The 23,420-nt window shown below is 55.9% G+C and overlaps 1 protein-coding gene across 4 annotated transcripts in view; it reads left to right on the top strand.

Moving 5' to 3' along the window:
- LOC144946230 (voltage-dependent calcium channel subunit alpha-2/delta-2-like) overlaps positions 1-23,420 on the top strand; it is a 150,725-nt gene that overhangs the window by 48,544 nt on the left and 78,761 nt on the right. For 3 of the 4 annotated variants that reach the window (XM_078875097.1, XM_078875095.1, XM_078875094.1), the window contains exons 2-5: positions 4,667-4,748; positions 11,713-11,829; positions 14,331-14,390; positions 16,109-16,150. In XM_078875097.1, coding sequence (XP_078731223.1) covers positions 4,667-4,748; positions 11,713-11,829; positions 14,331-14,390; positions 16,109-16,150 — 301 coding nt within the window. The remainder of the gene's footprint in view (positions 1-4,666; positions 4,749-11,712; positions 11,830-14,330; positions 14,391-16,108; positions 16,151-23,420) is intronic. The other variant, XM_078875096.1, reaches the window with a different exon arrangement.

Raw genomic sequence — 23,420 nt, 5'->3', positions numbered from 1 at the left:
CCCCCAGTGAGTGTCACCCTTCAGCGAGTGTCACCCCCAGTGAGTGTCACCCCCAGTGAGTGTCACCCCCAGTGAGTGTCACCCTTCAGTGAGTGTCACCTCCAGTGAGTGTCACCCCCAGTGAGTGTCACCTCCAGTGAGTGTCACCCCCAGTGAGTGTCACCCTTCAGTGAGTGTCACCCCCAGTGAGTGTCACCCTCCAGTGAGTGTCACCCCCAGTGAGTGTCACCCCCAGTGAGTGTCACCCCCAGTGAGTGTCACCCTCCAGCGAGTGTCACTCTCCAGCGAGTGTCACCCCCAGTGAGTGTCACCCTCCAGCGAGTGTCACCCCCAGTGAGTGTCACACTCCAGCGAGTGTCACCCCCAGTGAGTGTCACCCCCAGTGAGTGTCACCCTCCAGCGAGTGTCACCCCCAGTGAGTGTCACCCTTCAGTGAGTGTCACCCTCCAGTGAGTGTCACCCTCCAGTGAGTGTCACCCCCAGTGAGTGTCACCCTCCAGCGAGTGTCACCCCCAGTGAGTGTCACCCTTCAGTGAGTGTCACCCCCAGTGAGTGTCACCCTCCAGCGAGTGTCACCCCCAGTGAGTGTCACCCCCAGTGAGTGTCACCCTCTAGTGAGTGTCACCCCCAGTGAGTGTCACCCCCAGTGAGTGTCACCCTCCAGTGAGTGTCACCCCCAGTGAGTGTCACCCCCAGTGAGTGTCACCCCCAGTGAGTGTCACCCCTTCAGTGAGTGTCACCTCCAGTGAGTGTCACCCCCAGCGAGTGTCACCCTTCAGTGAGTGTCACCTCCAGTGAGTGTCACCCCCAGCGAGTGTCACCCTTCAGTGAGTGTCACCCCCAGTGAGTGTCACCCTTCAGTGAGTGTCACCTCCAGTGAGTGTCACCCCCAGTGAGTGTCACCCTTCAGTGAGTGTCACCTCCAGTGAGTGTCACCCCCAGTGAGTGTCACCTCCAGTGAGTGTCACCCCCAGTGAGTGTCACCCTTCAGTGAGTGTCACCCCCAGTGAGTGTCACCCTCCAGTGAGTGTCACCCCCAGTGAGTGTCACCCCCAGTGAGTGTCACCCCCAGTGAGTGTCACCCTCCAGCGAGTGTCACTCTCCAGCGAGTGTCACCCCCAGTGAGTGTCACCCTCCAGCGAGTGTCACCCCCAGTGAGTGTCACCCCCAGTGAGTGTCACCCTCCAGCGAGTGTCACCCCCAGTGAGTGTCACCCCCAGTGAGTGTCACCCTCCAGTGAGTGTCACCCTCCAGTGAGTGTCACCCCCAGTGAGTGTCACCCTCCAGCGAGTGTCACCCCCAGTGAGTGTCACCCTTCAGCGAGTGTCACCCCCAGTGAGTGTCACCCTCCAGCGAGTGTCACCCCCAGCGAGTGTCACCCCCAGTGAGTGTCACCCCCAGTGAGTGTCACCCTCCAGTGAGTGTCACCCCCAGTGAGTGTCACCCCCAGTGAGTGTCACCCCCAGTGAGTGTCACCCTTCAGTGTCACCCCCAGTGAGTGTCACCCTCCAGCGAGTGTCACCCCCAGTGAGTGTCACCCCCAGTGAGTGTCACCCTTCAGTGAGTGTCACCCCCAGTGAGTGTCACCCTCCAGCGAGTGTCACCCCCAGTGAGTGTCACCCCCAGTGAGTGTCACCCTCCAGTGAGTGTCACCCCCAGTGAGTGTCACCCCCAGTGAGTGTCACCCCCAGTGAGTGTCACCCTCCAGTGAGTGTCACCCTCCAGCGAGTGTTACCCCCAGTGAGTGTCACCCCCAGTGAGTGTCACCCTCCAGTGTCACCCCCAGTCAGTGTCACCCTCCAGTGAGTGTCACCCTCCAGCGAGTGTCACCCCCAGTGAGTGTCACCCCCAGTGAGTGTCACCCTCCAGTGTCACCCCCAGTCAGTGTCACCCTCCAGTGAGTGTCACCCTCCAGCGAGTGTCACTCTCCAGCGAGTATCACCCCCAGTGAGTGTCACCCTCCAGTGTCACCCTCCAGTGTCACCCCCAATGAGTGTCACCCCCCAGCGAGTGTCACCCTCCAGTGAGTGTCACCCTCCAGCGAGTGTCACCCTCCAGTGTCACCCCCAGTGAGTGTCACCCCCAGTGAGTGTCACCCCCAGTGAGTGTCACCCTCCAGCGTCACCCCCCAGCGAGTGTCACCCCCAGTGAGTGTCACCCCCAGTGAGTGTCACCCTCCAGCGTCACCCCCCAGTGAGTGTCACCCCCAGTGAGTGTCACCCCCCAGCGAGTGTCACCCTTCAGTGAGTGTCACCCCTCCCCCAGTGAGTATCCATCTCCAGTGAGTGTCACCCCCAGTGAGTGTCACCCCCAGTGAGTGTCACCCTCCAGCGTCACCCCCCAGCGAGTGTCACCCCTCCCCCAGTGAGTATCCATCTCTAGCGAGTGTCAACCTCAGTGAGTGTCACCCCTCTCTCAGTGAATATCCATCTCCAGTGAGTGTCACCCCCAGTGAGTGTCACCCTCCAGTGAGTGTCACCCCCAGTGAGTGTCACCCCCCAACGTCACCCCCCCAACGAGTGTCACAGAGCTGCTCCCGCACGGCCCCCACGTCCACCGGTGCGGATGCGAGCAGCGGTACGACGCGGCGTGGGGTGTCGCACGGCACTCCGCAATATTCAGTTGCTCATTCGTCCGGCCAGGTGTGATCTTCATTGCATGAACGTAGACTCAATCTTTTACATGATCATTGTACTCTTTGGTTTTTTCGGTAAAGTCACGTGGGTATAAAATAAAATAAATCACGACGTTTCGGGCGCAGCACAAGCCTCCGTCATCGGGTGGGAAAGCTTCATGACGGACGCTTTATTTTATTTTCTACCTACGTGACTTTACCGAAAGAACCAAAGAGTATGGATTCCTGCAGTCACGAAAGCTTCAAATCAAGATTATTATTATTATCTATATATGTCAAAGGGAAATTTGTGAATATGTGTGTCTGTTCAAAATGTTTAACATACTTCCCGACATGCAACAAACTAGAAATTTGGCATGTGGGTACTTTCCAGACTCTACACCATGCAAAAATTATATAAATGTACTTTTGTATTTTTTTGGGGGAGGGGGTTGGCGCAATAATGCATATATTTTGAACGGCAAGTGAGCTGTGATGTCACATCTGTCACGTCACCCGCATGCGGAAGCGTCACGCAGTGTGCCTGCTGATATCACCCATCCCCCCCCCCCAACGCTCCGCGAGTAAAGTGCCGTACAAATGTGTTGCAGGTCTAAGGCGTTCTTCGCGCACCATTGCTGCTTTATTATTTGAGTCGTTTACTGCCGTACGCACCCTGAAAGTTGTGTGTGTCTGCAGCAAGCGCGTGTATGTGTACGTATGGACGCGTGCCCGTATGTGTGTGGGGGAGCGGTAGTGTAGTGGTTAGCGCGCTGCGCTACGAACCCGGCCACCTGAGTTCAATTGCCGCTCACGGCCACCACCTGTGACGATTATTTGAACTGGTCCTGGGCCTCCCCTAGGTCGACTCAGCCTCAAACTATTAACTCGTGTGGTGTGATAACATCGCCACTGGGGGGACAAAGGCGGCTGGGCGTGGTGAATCCAAGTCCCGTGCGAAGCCGGGTAGTAAAGCTCGTAATATTTTATATATTGTCTCTCTGTTCCGGATACAAATCCACGCCGTTTAAACTACTTTAAAGCTTTCGCCACCAAACTTTGTGCCGACATCTCATATCGAAACATCCTTCATTAAAAGCTTCGTTGCAGTACGTTTTTAACTTTTAAACTATTTATATCTAACAACATTAACGCTCAAATTACTTTCAAACCCTTACATTCTGATTTGAAATGCATACGTGTGTGCGTGGGTGAAGCGAGCGAGCGGGTGCGTGATTGCGCGGTTGAGACAGCGCATGAGGAAGTTGTCTGCGTCCGTGTAAGAGTTTGTGAGTTCGTGGGTGAGTTGGCTAACACACGTGCGACAGCATTCTCATCATTATTATATGTGACGCAGCAAAATCTTCACCCAATGAGCCCCACCTTCTGAATACCGTGACTTGAGTCACTCTACATTCACCAAAGATAGTCGCATGTACCCGAGCAACGCCGGGTGTTTCCTGCTCGAAAGTTACACGTGTAACATGTCCTCTTACCTGTGTCCCCCCAGTATGCTGAGGTCCCCGCGACCCCAGGTCTCCACGTCTCATGCCCAGTGTCCCCACGCCCTCTCACCGCATGTCTCCGTGTCTCTCTGTCCCCAATATCCCCTCGTCCCCGTGTCTACGATGTTTTTAAGTCTTTCTTTAATCCGGCGCCACGGTGGCTAAGATATTTTAACTTCCTCACCCGGTATACAGGAGGTCGTGGATTTGATCCTGTATCCTGACGCCTGCTGTATATTTGCAGTTTTCACATCTCTCTCTCCCCGTGGTGGCGTGGATTTTTCTCCGGTTTTTTCATCCATATTTAGAATCAACATCACGTGTTCAGAGCATTTGGCTGCTGCTGTACATTTCCACGTGAAAAGCCACATTGTTGACGTACCATTTGTGGCCACGTCGCGTCTGAAAAAGAGCCATACAGCTCCGTGGGGCCTGACACCTGCTAAAATAAAACGTAGTTTGGTAATCCCAATACCTCCGTCTCTCTAACCCTGACCATGTGACCCCGCGACTCCGTGACCCCGTGCCCTGTGCCTGCTGAGCGCAGCATCCAGTACTGGGCGACTCGCATCTCCACGGAGCTGGACAAAGTGCTGCACCAGGCTAGCGGCATGGACCAGCTGCGGGAGGTATGGCCGGCCGATTCCTTTTACTCGGGGGGGGGGGGGGGGGGGGGGCAAGGGGCGGTGTGTTCAGGCAATTTTTTGGTGTTCGTGCAAGGGTGGTGTTGAGGCATGAGTGGTTTTCAGGTAGGGATGGTGTTCATGCATGGGTGAGGTTCAGGCAAGGGTGGTGTCTAGGCAAGCAGTGGTGGTCAGGCAAGGGGCGGTGTTCAGGCATTGGAGATGTTAATTTCTCTCTGCAGTCTCATGTCATCGTCGTTACCGCCATCATCATCACCGCCATCATCACCGCCATCATCATCGTCACCGCCATCATCATCATCATCATTCGTTTCCTTCTCCTCTGCCCAATGGCGTCGCGAGACCTCGGAGCTCACTGCAGTGAGCGGTTGGTGGCGCCGCTGCAAACGTTAGCAGACGGCACCGCGGAAGTTGATGTCGAAGAACTGCTTCTGAGGTCTCGTCGCCCGCGATGCCGCGCTAACCGCCGCTCCCTCCGGATCACAGCGCTCGCTCAGGCTGCCTTGCAGTTTACGAGTGTGTGTGATGCTCCGCTCGGTGTGCATGCGTGTGTGTGCCTTCGTGTGTAGGCGTGTGTGGTAGTGTGCTCACAACAATGAGGGGAGCGCCGGGCGGCTAAAACACGGCAAGTTGGCACAGGAGGGGGCACAGGTGGTGCATCGGCCAGTCATCTCAGTCAGTCGACCTGTGGCACTAATTACTGTGTCTGCCCTGTGACCTCCTGCCGGTAGGCGTTCGATAATTCACGTGGCCTTCACGTTGCACATAGCCTGGCACAAGCGCATTGGTGATGTCACCACCACTTAGTGGCGAATGGCGGTCGTTGTTGTTAGTGTGCTGATGACCAGGTCTGGTTTGGCAGCAGAGGTCTCCAAATCAGTCAAGCGGCATTATATTTTCATCAGCTGCTGAACGCAGCCGTGTTAGAATCTGCCTGGCCTGTCACTCCATACGAAGCTGCGGGTCCTTTCGGCCACAGCGAGGCCCTCCCTTCTCCATGCTTGCGAGACGTGGACCCCCTCCAAATGAACATCCGCGCCGAGGTTAGACACGTTCAGGCTGGCCCTGCCAACGATCCATCCCGGGTTTTAACCGGTGTGGATCGTGCGAGGAGCTCGCACGATCCTTGGAAGATCTGAACACAGTTGATTTAGTGAGCCCCCCGTCCGCGCAGGTGAGGCCGGGCTGGCTGGGTCGTGTCGCCCGCGTGGCCAGTCAAAAGCAACGACTCATCCGGCAATGTATCGCGGCGAGAGAGGCGGACGCTGCGCGCTGGAGAGGTCTCGCGGCCTCGTGAGAGCACACCGCCGCTGCCGGCATCCTGTGTCACGCCGCTGCCGGCTGACCGGAGCGGGCGGACTCAACGCGGTTCGCACGCCGGTGCACGCCGCGGCAGAGCCACCATGGGCCCCGGGACCAGAGCTGCCATTTGCCGATCGCTTTCCGTGAATGCCGCACGCGCGCTGCAGTCGTTACGCCGTGTGCGGCGTTCGCGGTGAATTCGTGATTTTTTTGTTCTTTTTAAAATAAAATTTTCCCGGCGCCGGATCCTGACAGCCGTTGGAACTCGGCCGTGACAGCGCGAGCCCAGAAACGTTTTGCGTTGGATTTCTACCCCGCTTGGAAGCCCCCCCCCACCCCCCAACCCCCCCTGTTGGCAATTCTTCAAAGGGCCCGCCGCTGGCTTTCGTCAAACCGCGCTGCCACGATTACAACGATTACAACGTCCTCTCCATTATTCATGTCGACCCGCGCGCGCGGGCAGGCATGTTGCATCGCTTATATGGGACGTGACACGTGTGTCGGCGTGTTAGTGAGCAGCGGGCGACGGAGTGCGTCGTCGTCATCGTCGTCATCGTTGTCATCATTGTCGTCATCGTTGTCATCATTGTCGTCATCGTCTTCGTCGTCGTCTTCGTTGCTCTCGCCTGGCCCCGGCTCTTGCGCTCCGTCAGAGGCCCGCCGTGACGACCCATTCCCCATTCCCTCTCCTCCCTCTCCTCCCTCTCCCTGCATGCGCCCCGTGGTTGTGTTGCGGCACCGCGGGCCGCGCAGTCGCTCGCCGCTCGCGCTGCAGGGAGCCCCCCGGGAGTCGGCGGGGGGGCGGTCGAGCAAACGCCCCTCCCCCCCTCCTCTTGTGACGTGGGGCCACCGATCGGTCCGCGACTGCACGGAACCGTGGGCCGAGCAAGCCGAGTCGCTCTCATGCTCACGGTGCCGCAGGTCCCGCAGGTCCCGCAGGGTCCCGCAGGTACCGCAGGGATCTGTTGGTACCGCAGGGATCTGTTGGTACCGCAGGGATCTGTTGGTACCACAGGGTCCTGTTGGTACTACAGGTCCCACAGGATCCCGCAGGTCCCGCAGGTACCACAGGGTTCCCGTGCTCTGCCTGTGGAACTCCGCGCCCCACGCCGGATATCGAACACCCGACGGGCGTTTCTCCTCGAAAGGGGCAAATAAATAAAAATTAAAACCTCCACGACCCCGCCTTTAATGTATTATTTAGAGATGTATAATGCATTTCTGCCGCGTAATCCCGTTTTTGGGGGGGGGGAAACGAAATCCCACAAATCTGAGCCAGTTACCTGGGCAACCCCCAAACGACCGTGCGGTCCCATGAATAATTGAGGTGCTCGCACCCCCCCCCCCCCTGGGGACGCCCCCGCCCAGCCGTCGCGGCCGCCGCCGAACCCCCCCCACCACCATCCTCGAGCGCCGCCGCCCGTTAACTCCTTCGCAGCGAGACGGAGCGATCCTCCATCCTTCCTTCCCCTTCTTCATCCTCCTCCATCCCCCCCCCCCCGCTCCACATCCTCTGCGCACATCGTGCCGCAGTTGGTGGTGGTGTCACTGTTGGCACAGTGGGTGGCACGGGTGGTGGTGGTGGTGGTGTCACAGTTGGCAGAGTGGTTGGCATGGGTGGTGGTGGTGTCACTTTTGGCACAGTGGGGGGCACGGGTGGTGGTGGTGGTGTCACAGTTGGCACAGTGGGGGGCACGGGTGGTGGTGGTGGTGTCAGTTGGCACAGTGGGGGGCACGGGTGGTGGTGGTGGTGTCACAGTTGGCACAGTGGGGGGCACGGGTGGTGGTGTCACAGTTGGCACAGTGGGGGGCACGGGTGGTGGTGTCAGTTGGCACAGTGGGGGGCACGGGTGGTGGTGGTGGTGTCAGTTGGCACAGTGGGGGGCACGGGTGGTGGTGGTGGTGTCACAGTTGGCACAGTGGGGGGCACGGGTGGTGGTGGTGGTGTCAGTTGGCACAGTGGGGGGCACGGGTGGTGGTGGTGGTGTCACAGTTGGCACAGTGGGGGGCACGGGTGGTGGTGGTGTCACTGTTGGCACAGTGGGTGGCACGGTGGTGGTGGTGGCACAGTTGGCGCAGTGGGGGGCACGGGTGGTGATGGTGTCACTGTGGGCACAGTGGGTGGCACGGTGGTGGTGGCACAGTTGGCGCAGTGGGGGGCACATGTGGTGCATCTGCCGGCCATCTCATTCAGTCAACCTGTGGCACCTGCCACGTCTGTCCCGTGACCTCCTGTCAGCAGCGAGCCTTCGACACTTCTCGTGGCCTCAAGGTGCACCTGGCCTGGCACGAGGCGCCGTGGTGACGTCAGCGCCGCTTGGCAGAGAATGGCCGCGTGTTGTCATCGGTGTCGCAGTGGGAGACGGAGCGCCTCGCGCCAAAAACGTCCCGGGTTCGAATGCCGACTCGGAACACTCTGAGCGTGCGTGTGCGTGGCGTGTGTGCGTGTGTGCGTATGTGCGTGGCGTGCAAATGTGCGAGCTTCTCGTGGCTGTAGCCGGCGAGGGAGGTCGCCGGTGACCTGCGCTCTGCCGCAGGGGCCCGGCGCTCTGCCGCAGGGGCCCGGCGCTCTGCCGCAGGGGCCCGGCGCTCTCCGCCGACGTCAACGGCATCGCCCGTCGTCATAAAATCGGCGCGCGCTTTTGCACGCCGATTTCTGCCGCGTGTCTCGCGTTCCACGCCCAATTATTATGACGACGCAAACAAGCGGATGACGCCGCCAAACCGTCCGCAGTTGGAACTGGAGCAAAAATCATTGATCGCAAACCGGGAAGGCCCCGCCCTCAGCTTTGCGAGGGTAAACTGCGAGTACATCCACGTGAACGGCGAGGCGACGTGCTTCGGCGTTCGCCGGCGAGCCGACATCCGCCGCTCGCATCAGCCGGCGTTTCCAATCGTCTCGGTCGTGCGCCGACCGTCGGGACGGCCAGGACGGACGCCGTCCACGCGTTTGCCCTCGGCAGCGGCACCAGCCGGGGCGTGCCCGCGCCACTCCGGGCCGATGCCAAAACGTCGCAGCTCGTCCCGGACAATTTGACGAGCCGAGCTACGCCGCCTACCCATTGAACACGGCGTCGCTGACGCGCTGTGCCTCGCGGTCTGCACGGATCCCTGCTTCTGCCTCGTCTTGCCGATCGGCACGTGCCGGTCGGGCAGTGGCAGAACACGCGTGTGCCAGCAAGGACGCTCAATTGATGTTGACGATGTTGAGGTTTTGTGTAAAACTAGTAACGACTGAATCTTGATTTGAAGCTTTCGTGATCTGCAGGAATCCATACTCTTTGGCTCTTTCGGTAAAGTCACGTAGGTAGACAAATAAAATAGATCACGACGTTTCGGGCGCAACACAAGTGTCGTGATCTATTTTATTTTATACCTACGTGACTTTACCGAAAGAACCAAAGAGTATAGTAATGACTGGCCAATATCAATTAGAGAATCTGTTGAAATTGAGAGAAGTAAAAATAATTTTAAGCGTGTTGATAGCTACAGGCTTGGTGCTGCTTGGAAGCGTGTGATCAAGTCATATATTGATTAGTTGTACACCTATACAGGCCATTCCACTGTGTGTAGATTAACTGTGAGCAGCCAATAATAGGTACTGCGTATTCTCTGCACATTGGCAGATCAATGCAATGTACATACATTATGAAAGTTGATTCGCTGTGAAGAACATAACCAATTATAGGTACTGCATCTTCTCATATTAGCATGATCTCACTGTAACTTGCGTGCCCACATTAACCCCCATCGGGTCTCCGCACCTGATAGGGCCATGCGGGAAGTGGAGGCAGTGGAGGTGGTGGGGATGGTTCAAGTGGTGAGGGCAGTGGGGTGATGGGGGTGATGGGGGCGGTGGGGGTGATGGAGGCGGTGGGGGCGGTGGGGGTGGTGGGGGTGATGGGGGCGGTGGGGGTGATGGGGATGACGGGGGTTGTGGTGGGGGAGGTGGGGGTGGTGGGAGTGGTGGGGGTGGTGGGGGAGGTGGGGGTGGTGGGGGTGGTGGGGGAGGTGGGGGTGGTGGGGGTGTTGGGGGTGGTGAGGGTTCGTAGTCTCAGGAGACCTCTGCCGCACCTCTAAGTGGTCTCAGCCATTATCGCCAAACATACAATTGGAGTTGTGCCTCTGGGTCTCCCCGGCTCGCTGCTCACACAACCACGGGGGGGGGGGGGGGGGGGCGTCTCGGGGCACGTTGAGGGGTTAGGGACCCCCTTGGCGGGATCGGTGACTCTGAAAGAGCCTCTCTGGGTTCCTTTTTATTTTGCTTGTTGACACTTTCCAGCCTAAGTAGAGAGCGTTTGTCTGTCTCTCTGTCTCTGTCCATCCGTCCATCATCTGTCCGCCTGTTCTTTGTTTGTCTGTCTGTCCTCCAGTCCCTCCGTGCGTGTCTGTCCGTCCATGAATTTGTCCCTCTGTCTGTCTGTGCGTCCCCCTCTGTCAGTCCAACTGGACGCGACATTTCGGACAGCCCCGCACCCTCGTCGCGATGATCTGGCTTTGCGTTGAGCCGGGTAGCAAGTCTGTTTAACCCTTTACCGTTCCGAGACCACTGCAAGTTGCGTGGTTTGGTGGGTCCCTCATTTACCGCCGAATCTCGGATCGCACGCGAGAGGTTCCGCGCGAATTTTGTGCAGGGAGGCGTAGTATTAGTAGTAGTGGCAGCGCCGTTGTTTTTGGTGACGTTGGTACTCACCGCAGAGAACCGTAGCGACGCGACCGCCGCCCTGTGGGAGCCTCGGTACCGATGACGTTATATTAGTGTAGTGTTTCTTCCGGGTTCCGTTTCGATGACGTGCGTACACTTAACGTCATAAGAACGGTTGTTGGAAGGAAACCCGATGACGTACACACAGGAAAGGGTTGACGTCAATCGGCAGGCCGGCGCTCGGTGGGGTAAAGTGTGGGTGCTTCCATCTCTTTGGAGGCTTACTGGCCGGCCGGCGTGGAAGAGAGTGGAGGAGCCAGGTGCCCCTTCCGGAGGGCCTCCCTGTGGCTGCATCTCGCCCCCATCCACCAGCAGTGGCCTCAGCAAGCGCCTGCAGGGCTGCACCCTTTTGCCATTGAGCGTGAAACGTGTCAAGAAATAAAAAATTGTGCATTCACGTCGTCATCCATCCAGGGTCTGTAAAATGTGTCCACTGCCACAATTGTGGGAAAAAAAGGCATCACGAGTTGCTCCTGGGGTGGGACAGCCTTGTCCCTGGCATGGGAACGTGGAATCTCCACCACCGCCTGGCCGTGTAGCACGAGCGGAGATGAGCGCGGCTTCGCTGAGCGGGGAGGCGCTGTGTTCCGTCTCCGTGTGTCACCGTTTGTGTGCCGGTGTCTTCGTTTTTTGTCTCTGCGTCTCCCTTTGTGCGTCTGTGTTTGTCTCCGTTTGTATGTTTATGTCTGAGTGTCTCTGTGTCTCTGCATCTCCGTGTCTCTACGTCTCCGTGTCTCTGTCAGGGTCTCCCTGTTTCTGTCTGAGTCTCCGTCTCTCTGTCTGAGTCTCCGTCTCTCTGTCCGTGTCTCCGTCTGAGTGTCCACGTGTGGTGTCTCTGTGTCTCTGTCAGGGTCTCCGTGTCTCTTTCAGAGTCTCCGTCTCTCTGTCCGTGTCTCCGTCTGAGTGTCCACGTGTGGTGTCTCCGTGTCTGGCCACGTACAGATCTACCACAAGCACAAGTCGCTGTTCGAGCTGAGGAGGAACGAGGCTGAGTTCCTGGTGGACACGGCCTCCATCAAGATCAAGAACCTGCTGAGCAAGAGGGTCCGCGCGCTGGAGGCACGTGGTCATCCTCTCACGTCACGTGTGGGCATGTGTGTGTGGTGTGTGTGGTGTGTGTGTGTGGTGTGTGTGGTGTGTGTGGTGTGTGTGTGTGTGTGGTGTGTGTGGTGTGTGTGTGTGGTGTGTGTGGTGTGTGTGTGGTGTGTGTGGTGTGTGTGTGTGGTGTGTGTGGTGTGTGTGGTGTGTGTGGTGTGTGTGTGTGGTGTGTGTGGTGTGTGTGTGGTGTGTGTGTGGTGTGTGTGTGTGTGGTGTGTGTGTGTGGTGTGTGTGGTGTGTGTTTGGCTTGTGTGCTGTGTGTAGCAGGTTTGTGGTGTGTATGTGTCTGGCATGTTTAGCATGTGTGGTGTATGTGTGTGGTCTATGTTTGTGGGGTGTGTGTGTAAACGTCTCCTGGCCAACCCCCATTTGGCGGAGCCAGGAGACTGAACCCTTACCATTGGGGCTCCTCCAGAAACAACAAAATGTCACTTCGGATGGACACGTGGAATGTTTGAATGCTCACTATGGAGGAGAGGCTGCCACTCCTCTGTCGGGAGCTGGACCGGTACCGCCTGGATCTCTGTGGTATTCAGGAGGTCTGGTGACCGGCTCTGGCTCCTGCCACCATGAGGGGTGGACAGCCTCTACTCGTGGCAGGAGACTGCCAAACAACAGGGAATGGCTCTTCTTCTGAACAAAAGAATGAAGGGGGCGTGGGAGCGTGGCGGTGAGGTGTGGGAAACTGTAAGCCCCAGGCTACTTTGGGCTCGCCGTCTTATCAACCAGAGGCGAGGAGTGGTGCTCGTGGTTTCTTATGCCCCCACCGAAGACGAACATCCATGGAGGGATGCAGGCAAGGCCGATGAGGCAGATGTCTTCTTTGACCTCCTGTCATAGAAGGCTGAAATTTGGTTATAACTGTCTCTAACTTGCTGACCCTTGCCCCTACTGGACATCTGGGAAAAAGAGCTTCATAGCTCATCAGATTCCTCCTCCAGTCTAAATAAAGATTCTCACCCTGATGTGGTGCCCTGCTGGAGGTGGTGGTAGTGGTGCGGTGGTGTCGCGGTCAGCGCTGCGTAGCGCCACGAACCCGGCATGCCCGGATTCAAGTCCAGCTTACGGTCATCGACACAAGTGACAATTATCTGAACCGGTCCTGGGCCTCCCCTAGGTCGACTCGGCCTCAAATGAGTACCTGGTGCGGTGTGTAGTAAACATCGCCACTGGGGGGACAAAGGCTTCCGGGCGTGGTGTTGGCCAACCACCCCCTCGTGTGCCTGGACGGCCTTCATAGGTGCTGCTCACTAACAGCACTTTCCCCAACAGTCTGTTCAGGCTACACGGTGGTTGGAGCGTGAGTGGAGCGTGAGACTCGACATCGGAAAGTTTAGCGTTGGAATCTCCGATTGAGGAGTTGGCTCACAATCTTGAATTGTCAATCCTCGCCGTCGCCATCATCGTCGGTCGATCGCCACGGACAGTGCGGTCCCCGTCAATTGTGGTGCGGGAAGTCGAATGGCGACGATCGATCGTTCAACGGCGCGCCGCCAATTCGGAGCCGGGCTTCTCGGTGAGTGCAGCCGGCGAAGGCTGCCAAGCTCCGGTAGGACGGACGTTTGTGGGGTGTCACGGTGGCTAGGAAATGTTAACTCCTTCACCTGGTATGCAGGAGGTCGTGGGTTCGATTCTTACCCTGACGCCTGCTGCTGTATATTTGGAGTTTGCGTGTCTCTCTCATTATCATCACGGTGGATAGGAGATGTTAACTACCTCGCCTGGAGTATATGAGGGTCGTGGGTTCAATCCCGACCCTGACAGCCTGCTGCTGTATATGTGGAGTTTGCGGTGTCTCTCTCTCTCCCCGTGGTCGCGTGGATTTGTCTCCAAGTCTTCCGGTTTTTAGAAACTACATCACCACGCGTTAAGAGTATTTGGCTGCTCCTATAAATTTCCACGCGATGATGATGATGATAAGCCACTTCGTTGACCTATCGTGTCCGATGGCCAGGCCACTCCTGAAAACGAGCCACCTAGCAGCTCAGTCGCGGGCGACCTTACCTGGCCAATTATGACATGGTTTAGGACGACGTGCTGCTGGAGACGGCTGTAATCATCGTCGACGGCCGAGCCCTTGTGAACGCCCGACGAGCATGCTGGGTGCAGTCTGCAGCGGAACGTCGGACAGAATGTCACGTGGGCTGTTTAACGATCCGCCTCCTCACTCCCTACTCGCGGTTGCTACTGCTGCTGCTGCTGCTCCAGTTCTGCTGAAGACACCAACTCGACCGGCACACTTGCCCCATGACGTGACAGCTTGCTCGCGGGGCGATGGAGGAGGTTCTCGTCAGCGGTGTAACTGAAGCAGAGAGAGCGTCGCGTTCTTGAATCGTAACAGGCGACGTTTCTAGGCTCCCTCCCTCCCCGCCGCGTACCGCACGAGCGGGCGAGGCCCCGGCGAGCCGGGCAGTCGCAGACCGTGACCGCACTGACCGCTGTCGCTCAACGCTGTGCCGCAGAAACTCACCAAGGCCGCCGAGGACCTGCAGAAGCGCCACACCTGGAAGGACCACATCCAGGTGCGGGGGCCCGCGATGCATTGCACGCATTGCGCGCTGCACGTTTTGCACACGCTGCACACTTTGCACACGTTGCACGTTTTGCACGCACGAAGCTTTGTACACATTGTACACGTTGCCCTCTCGACGAGTTGCACAAGTTGCACGGTGCGTTTTAAAAGCGAGAGACAAAGGCGGCCGTGATGGCTGTGGGGGGGGGGGGGGGTGCTATGGTTGACCGACACCACCTCACTGCCATCTGCGAGTCACGAAGCAACGAGCGGTGAGCGAATTGCAGAGAGTGCGCAGATTGTGTGCGCGCATGTGCGGAGCGGTCACCACGCTGGGCTATGAACCTGGCGGGCCCGAGTTCGATTCCCGCTCGCCAGTGACGATTATCTGAATTGTTACTGGGCCTCCCCTAGGTCGACTCAGCCTCAAATAAATACCTGTTGAAGTGTGTAAACATCTCCACTAAGGAGACAAAGGCGGCCGGGCGTGGTGCTGGCCACCCACCCCCTCGTGTACCTTGCTGGCCTTCATGGCTGCTCGCGAATAGCACTTGCCCCAAGAGTGTATTAAGGTTATATGGGGGATCTTTGTCTCTTGTGTGTTATCGTGTGTGTTTGTGCGTGTGAAGCACAAATCAAATAACAATTTTGATATCAAGGTCGGGCGAGAAGCCGCGGAGAAACCGAATCTGCCTTGCAAAGGCAGTGGATGAGATAAAACACAAAGACAAATATCCCCCGTGTAGCCTTAATAGACTGTTGGGGCAAGTGCTGTTAGCGAGAAGCATCTATCAAGGACGGCACGGCACACGAAGGGGTGGGTGGCCAGCACCACGCCCGGCCGCCTTTGTCTCCCTAGTTGCGATGTTTACACACCACACCAAGTACTAATTTGAGGCTGAGTCGACCTAGGGGAGGCTCTAGGTGAATAGATAATTGTCACTCGTGTCAGTGGCCATGAGCGGGAGTCAACCTCGGGTCGCCAGCTTCGTAGCGCAGCACGCTAACCGCTACACTACCGCTCCCCACTCACACAACAACAACCGCCATTCGTCAGTAAGTGACGTGACGTCACCAAGGCGCTTGTGCCAGGCAATGTGCACGTGAAGTGAAGGCCACGTGAAGTGTCGAACGCCCGCTGGCAGGAGGTCACGGGGCAGACCCAGGTGCCATGGGTCGACTGACTGAGATGACTGGCCGATTCACCACCTGTGCCCCCTGCTGTGCCCACTCACACAGACGCACACACTCACACAGACGCACACACACACGAGCATGCCTAGCATCGGGTTTTCCCTCCCCATTTAGAAACATGTATTGAGATTATTGAGATTGTTTGCCTTCTATAAATGTCCAAATGATGGGCCACTTTGTTGAGCGGCTATTGTTTGTGATGGGCAGGTCTCATCAGTGGGGTCAGCAAGGTCTGGTGAGCAAACTCTGCCAGGACGTGTCTTCGTTTCCTGTCTCTATGGTGATGATGATGACGACGATGTCAATGATGATGCTTTTGATGATGTTGACGATGTTGTTGATGATGTTGATGATAATGTCGAGTATTAGATTGGTGCTGATGATTAGGTTTTTGTAGTTTATGATGTTGTTGATAATGATGTTCACGATGTTGATGATGTTGATAATTTTGTTAACGTTGATGATGGTGTTGTTGATGATGTTGTTGATGATGTTGTTGATGATGATGATGTTAGTGATGTCTCCTCTCTGCAGGAGGCCGATGTCTCCTACTACGACGCCAAGCAGCACGTGAAGGTAGGCGCACCTCACTCGCATCGGAACGATCATCACGACGACTTCGACGATGACGACGATGACGACGATGATGACGAAGATGACACCGTGGGATATCAACGCACTGCAGGCTCTCCCTGCGCAAGGCCGCACACCGGGTGAGATGTTCACACGGCTCATCGCAGATGCAGCGCAGCGTGGCCGCGTGGCCCAATGCATTGTGGGTTGCCTGGATTGTGGATGACGACGACGATGACAACGACGATGACGTCACAATGCGGCGGTGTTCCCTCCCATGCCGCTGGCGTATCGCCTCCAACCGCTCGGAACTTCCTGCTCCCGTCCCGTGCCAGAATCGTCGCATTCGGTTCCTGAAGGTCCTCGGATCGAAACGTCGGATGTCGCGCGGAAACGACGATGGTGACGAACGCGCGGCGGCGGCGGTGGCGGCGGCGGCGGCGATGAGCGACGGCGGCGTCGCTCGTTGGTGGCGCGAGAGGCAGCCCGCGCGGCCCTCGCGGTGTTGGGACGTGCGGCCTCCAGGCAGCTGGCACGCACCACCCCTCCCACAGCCTGCCTCACCTCCCTGGGGGGACGCGCTCCCTCCCCACCCGCCCTACTGTCGCTGGACGCCGACGAGGGGAATCCTAGGTGTGCGTGGTTTTGTTTAAATGACGAATTATGTCGCGTGGCTGGAGAAGGTTACCGGGGACGAGCGTGACAACAATAACAACAACAATAACAACAATGACAACAATCATTATGATGATAGTCCACGGCTTGCCTCGTTGAACGCGAGCGCAGTGGGGGAGGTGATGGTCAGGCGATCACAGCCTCTGTCCTTGATATTCAACGACTTGTGAGTATGTGGGCAGTGCTAGCCTATGGGCAATGTCTTCTCTAGTGTGAGACGTCTTCTCTAGTGTGAGACGTCTTCTCTAGTGTGAGACGTCTTCTCTAGTGTGAGACGTCTTCTCTAGTATGAGACGTCTTCTCTAGTGTGAGACGTCTTCTCTAGTATGAGACGTCTTCTCTAGTGTGAGACGTCTTCTATAGTGTGAGACGTCTTCTATTGTGTGAGACGTCTTCTCTAGTATGAGACGTCTTCTCTAGTGTGAGACGTCTTCTCTAGTGTGAGACGTCTTCTCTAGTGTGAGACGTCTTTTCTAGTGTGAGACGTCTTCTCTAGCGTGAGACGTCTTCTCTGGTGTGTAGACGTCTTCTCTAGTATGAGACGTCTTCTCTAGTGTGAGACGTCTTCTCTAGTGTGAGACGTCTTCTCTGGTATGAGACGTCTTCTCTAGTATGAGACGTCTTCTCTAGTGTGAGACGTCTTCTCTAGTGTGAGACGTCTTCTCTAGTGTGAGACGTCTTCTCTGGTATGAGACGTCTTCTCTAGTGTGAGACGTCTTCTCTAGTGTGAGACGTCTTCTCTGGTATGAGACGTCTTCTCTAGTATGAGACGTCTTCTCTAGTGTGAGACGTCTTCTCTGGTATAAGACATCTTCTCTAGTGTGAGACGTCTTCTCTGGTATGAGACGTCTTCTCTAGTATGAGACGTCTTCTCTAGTATGAGACGTCTTCTCTAGTGTGAGACGTCTTCTCTAGTGTGAGACGTCTTCTCTGGTATGAGACGTCTTCTCTAGTGTGAGACGTCTTCTCTAGTGTGAGACGTCTTCTCTCGTGTGAGACGTCTTCTCTGGTGTGAGACGTCTTCTCTAGTATGAGACGTCTTCTCTAGTGTGAGACGTCTTCTCTAGTGTGAGACATCTTCTCTGGTATGAGACGTCTTCTCTAGTATGAGACGTCTTTTCTAGTATGAGACGTCTTCTCTAGTGTGAGACGTCTTCTCTAGTGTGAGACGTCTTCTCTCGTGTGAGACGTCTTCTCTGGTATGAGACGTCTTCCTTAGTGTGAGACGTCTTCTCTAGTGTGAGACGTCTTCTCTCGTGTGAGACGTCTTCTCTGGTGTGAGACGTCTTCTCTAGAGTGAGACGTCTTCTCTAGTATGAGACGTCTTCTCTAGTGTGAGACGTCTTCTCTAGTGTGAGACGTCTTCTCTAGAGTGAGACGTCTTCTCTAGTATGAGACTTCTTCTCTCGTGTGATACGTCTTCTCTGGTGTGAGACGTCTTCTCTAGTGTGAGACGTCTTCTCTAGTGTGAGACGTCTTCTCTAGTATGAGACGTCTTCTCTAGTGTGAGACGTCTTCTCTAGTGTGAGACGTCTTCTCTAGAGTGAGACGTCTTCTCTGGTATGAGACGTCTTCTCTAGTGTGAGACGTCTTCTCTAGTGTGAGACGTCTTCTCTCGTGTGAGACGTCTTCTCTGGTGTGAGACGTCTTCTCTAGAGTGAGACGTCTTCTCTGGTGTGAGACGTCTTCTCTGGTGTGAGACGTCTTCTCTAGTGTGAGACGTCTTCTCTAGTGTGAGACGTCTTCTCTAGTGTGAGACGTCTTCTCTGGTGTGAGACGTCTTCTCTAGAGTGAGACGTCTTCTCAAGTATGAGACGTCTTCTCTAGTATGAGACGTCTTGTCTAGTATGAGACATCTTCTCTAGTGTGAGACGTCTTCTCTAGTATGAGACGTCTTCTCTGCTGTGAGACGTCTTCGTGTGAGACGTCTTGTCTAGTATGAGACGTCTTCTCTAGTATGAGACGTCTTCTCTAGTATGAGACGTCTTGTCTAGTATGAGACGTCTTCTCTAGTATGAGACGTCTTCTCTTGTGTGAGACGTCTTCTCTAGTATCACGGCGTGTGTGTGCGCTTGTGTGAGCAAGTGTAGTGGTTCGCACGCTGCGCTCCGAATCCGGCCGACACCAGCGATGATTGTCTGAACCGGTCGCGGGCCTCCCCTAGGTCGACTCAGCCTCAAATTAGTTTTAGTGTGGTGTCTAAACATCGCCACTGGGGAGACAAAGGCGGCCGGGCGCGGTGTTGGCCACTCACAACCTCTCGTGTGCTGTGCCGGCCCTTCCCAGGTGCTTCTCGCTAACAGCACTTTCCCCAACAGTCTGTTGCAGGCTCCACGGGGGATCTTTGTCTTTGTGTTTCATCACGGCCACTGCCTTTGCAAGGCAGATTTGGTTCCTCCGCGGCTTCTCGTCTGACCTTGATTTCAACATTGTTATTTGATTTGTGCTTCACACGCACAAACACACGCACACACGACAACACAGACCCACACACACGCATACAGAGGCAAAGATCCCCCGTATAGCCTGTAATAAACAGACTGTTGGGGCAAGTGCTGTTAGCGAGCACCTGTGAAGGCTTGAAAGATACACGGGGGGTAGGTGGCCAGCACCACGCCCGGCCGCCTTTGTCTCCCCAGCGGCGATGTTTACACACCGCACCAGGTACTCATTTGAGGCTGAGTCGTACACTCACACACACAGTGAGACACACTCGTGCACACACACACAGTGAGACACACTCGTACACACACACACAGTGACACACACTCGTACACACACACACAGTGACAACAACAACCGCCATTCGCCACTAAGTGGCGTTGACGTCACCATGACACTTGTGCCAGGCCATGTGCACCTTGAGACCACGTGAAGTGTCGAACGCCCGCTGGCAGGAGGTCACGGGGCAGACCCAGGTGCCACGGGTCGCCTGACTAAGATGACTGGCTGATGCACCACCTGTGTCCTAGACTGTGCCAACTTGCTGTGCTTTGGCCACCCGGCGCTTCGCTTGTTGTCCACATTTCGCAAGCATAGAGAAGGGAGGGAATGACTCTGGCCGAGAAGACCTGAAGCTCGTGCGGAGTGACAGACCAGGTAGCTTCCACACAGCGTTATGCAACCGATGAATATAATACTGATCGACTGATTCGGAGTGAAACCTCTGCTGTTAAACCGGAGCCGGTCATGAGCACACTGCCCACTCTCTCCACAACTGTCGTATCGCCTTGGGAGTTGTGGGGTGTGGAGTGTCCGATGGCACAAAATACCCAGGCATGTGCTTAGTTTTGGTGGGGCTGATGGTAAGGCCCCACCTCTTAGTGGCACGCTCCAGTCTCAGCAGCAGTGTCTCCAACTCCTCCTCGAAGTGAGCAGCAATAACTGATCATCGGCATACGTAATATGGTTGAGCAATAAGGAACCATCCCTTGGCTGGACCCGCGCATCGATCAGCCTCCCATTGTATCTATATCAGATGGAAATTCCTCCGGTACAGCTATTGAAGGCTTCACGAACTACGTGGTCGAAATAGAAGTTAAATAATGTTGGAGCCAGAGGACATCCCTGCCGCACCCCAAGGTGTAAATGCTAAATAATAACAGGGCAAATAAAACCCCCGGGGGGGACTCTTAATGATAGTGAGCAGAGGGTCAGGAACTCCGAAAGCACGAAGAACAACCCAGAGCCCAGGCCTACTGATGGTATCATAGCCTATGACTAGGTCAAGAAAGCAGAGATGTAGGTCTTGTTGGAATTCCCTACACCTCTGCTGTAGCAGACGGACAGAAAATATGGCATCTGTACAGGACTCCCCTTTCCTGAAACCAATCCTCTCCTCAGCGTGCCTAGCAAGGCGATGTTGAATAATCCTTGCCAGAACCTTTCCGGCACACTGAGGAGTGAGATGCCCCTGTAGTTGTTACAGTCTGTGCATTCCCCCATCTTAAAGATGGGAACCACCAGGGCATTCTTCCAATCCTGTGAAACCCGTCCAGTGGTCCAGACTGTTGTTATGATGTAATGTAGGGCAGTCTATGCACAAACGCCACTCTCCCTCAGCATTTCGCTTGGGAGAGCATCTCTGCCTGGTGCCTTTCCTGGTCTCAGACTCCGGATCGCCTTCAGTACTTCCTAAACAGTTGGCACCTCAGCCAGCCCTCAAAGAGGGTGACTTTTCTTCCAAATTTGAGACACCACAGCCTCGGCAGGGTAATCCCCACTTTGTGTCACGTTGTTTTCCAGGCTGATGTATTTCCCCTCCACCAGGAGCTTACAGAAATGCTCAGCAAATCTGCGCACTTGTTCCTAGGGGTCGGATATTGGATCACCCTTCTTTCCCTAATGATGAAGAGCTATTTGTGATTGTGGGCCATTGAGGCAGAATCCATCTCCTCAGCAACCCACGACCAACACCCATCCTTGTAGCGCCTCAAGGCTCTCCGAACCTCCGAGCAAAGGCTGCGGTAAGCCTCCTCATTCTCCGAAGTGGGATGCTGTAGCCCATGACAGTGGGCCTGTCAGCCAGGGTCTCTGGGGAGGTCTGGACCATGTACCCAAAGCAGCCATTGCAGCTGCATGAGCCACAGTCCTAAACCTTGCTAATTTCCCCTCGACATCAGGAGGAGTGGGAGACGATGCCAACCCCAGTCGCACGTGATGATTAAATTCTCACTTGCAACTTTCATCAGCTAGCTGAGACCATGCCACTAAGGGTTTGAATGGGGTCCTGGGTGTACACCCACCGGAGTGGAAGAATGGCAGGCGCATCTTACAGATGACAAGTCGATGGTCATTGGGCAGATCAGCTCCACGGTAGGTCCTGGTGTCAAGAACATGGGCCCGCATCCACTGTTCCATCACTATGTAGTCCAGCAGATGTTCTTGCTTGGACCTGGCATGCATCCATGATGTGTGGATGAGCCGCTGCCAGAAGAGCGTGTTGGTAATTACAAGCCCATGGGCTGCACAAAATCTAGCAGCCTCCTACCGTTGTTATTGAGCTGATCTAGCCCATGCCTTCCAATTACTCCAGACCAGGTGCCAGCATCATTACCAACTCGGGCATTGAAGTCACCTAACAAGATGACTCTATCCGAGGGGCCATTTTAGCTAGCACCTGTGACAGGAGGTCATTGAAGGCATTTGACTCATCGGCCTTGCCTTAATTCCTCCACGGATATTCGTCTTCCGTGGGGGCATAAGTAACCACGACCACCAATACTCACCTCTGGTTGATGGGAAGGCGAGTCCAAAGTATCCTGGGATTTACAGCTTCCCACACCTCACTGCCACGCTCCCACGCCCCCTTCATTCTTTTTTTCAATGTTTTTTTGGAAGTCTCCTGCCCCGAGTAGAGGACTGTCCACCCCTTTTGTGGCAGGAGCCACAGCTGGTCCACCAGACCTCCTGAATACCACAGAGATCCAGGCGGTACTGGTCCAGCTCCCGACAGAGGAGTGGCAGCCTCTCCTCCGCAGTGAGCGTTAAAACATTCTACGTGGCCACACATAGTGGTTTTTGTTGTTTCTGGAGGAGCCCCGAGGGTTAGGATTAAGTCTCCTGGCTCCGCCAAATGGGGTTTGGACAGGAGACGTCATAGACGCCTGTCCTCCTGGGGCCTCCGGCACAAGCTTATTAATACCATTTTTCTGTCGTGATTTAGTGGTAATTAATTGAAGGTGGAGGGGGTTACCAGCCACTCGCACCCATCCAGAGCCCCCATTTGGCCGCTGTGGTGGTTACAAACGCTATGAGGGGACAGGACAATTTAAATTGGCCCTCCCCCCACGGTACTACCCACCACAGCGTTGGTGTCCGGCACCACGTCGAGGTAGGGGGTTGTTTTTGCTGGTGGTCGTCGTACGGACAGCTGCCACCCTGCTCTAGCAAGCAGGGCCATTGCCCAAAACGTCGCCTATCATGCCTCTTCGTAGGGGCCTCCCTTCTATGGGTCGCCATCTAAGTCTATGGGACTCTGTGTGCGTCTGTGGGTCTTTATGTAACTCTATGGGTCTGTGCACGTGTCTATGGGTCTGTGCATGAGTTTATGAGTCAGTGAGTGAGTCCATGGGTCAGTGAGCGAGTCCATGGGTCAGTGAGTCAGTCTATTGGTCAGTGAGGGAGTCCATGGGTCAGTGAGTGAGTCTATGGGTCAGTGAGCGACCCTATGGGTCAGTGAGTGAGTCTATGGGTTAGTGAGTGAGTCTATGGGTCAGTGAGTGAGTCGATGGGTCAGTGAGCGACTCTATGGGTCAGTGAGTGAGTCTATGGGTTAGTGAGTGAGTCTATGGGTCAGTGAGTGAGTCGATGGGTCAGTGAGCGACCCTATGGGTCAGTGAGTGAGTGTATGGGTCAGTGAGCGAGTCTATGGGTGTGTGCGTGAGTCTGTGGGTCAGTGAGCGAGTCAACGCAGTGCGGGTTCACGCAGCGGCGTCTGTATGCCGCCGCCCTCGCACAGTGGACGCGTCTGTCTCGCGGAGACAGAGGGAGAGAGGCAATCGGTCTCGAGGGTGTGGGGGCAGTGGCAGGGGTCACAACCCCAGGGATCCGCGCCGTGTCCGGGACTCGCCGCTGTCCCCCAACTCCGACAGTTTCT

The sequence above is a fragment of the Lampetra fluviatilis genome, chromosome 40 (genome assembly GCF_964198595.1).
Source record: "Lampetra fluviatilis chromosome 40, kcLamFluv1.1, whole genome shotgun sequence".
Taxonomy (NCBI): domain Eukaryota; kingdom Metazoa; phylum Chordata; class Hyperoartia; order Petromyzontiformes; family Petromyzontidae; genus Lampetra; species Lampetra fluviatilis.
This window is presented reverse-complemented; position numbering and strand designations above follow the sequence as displayed.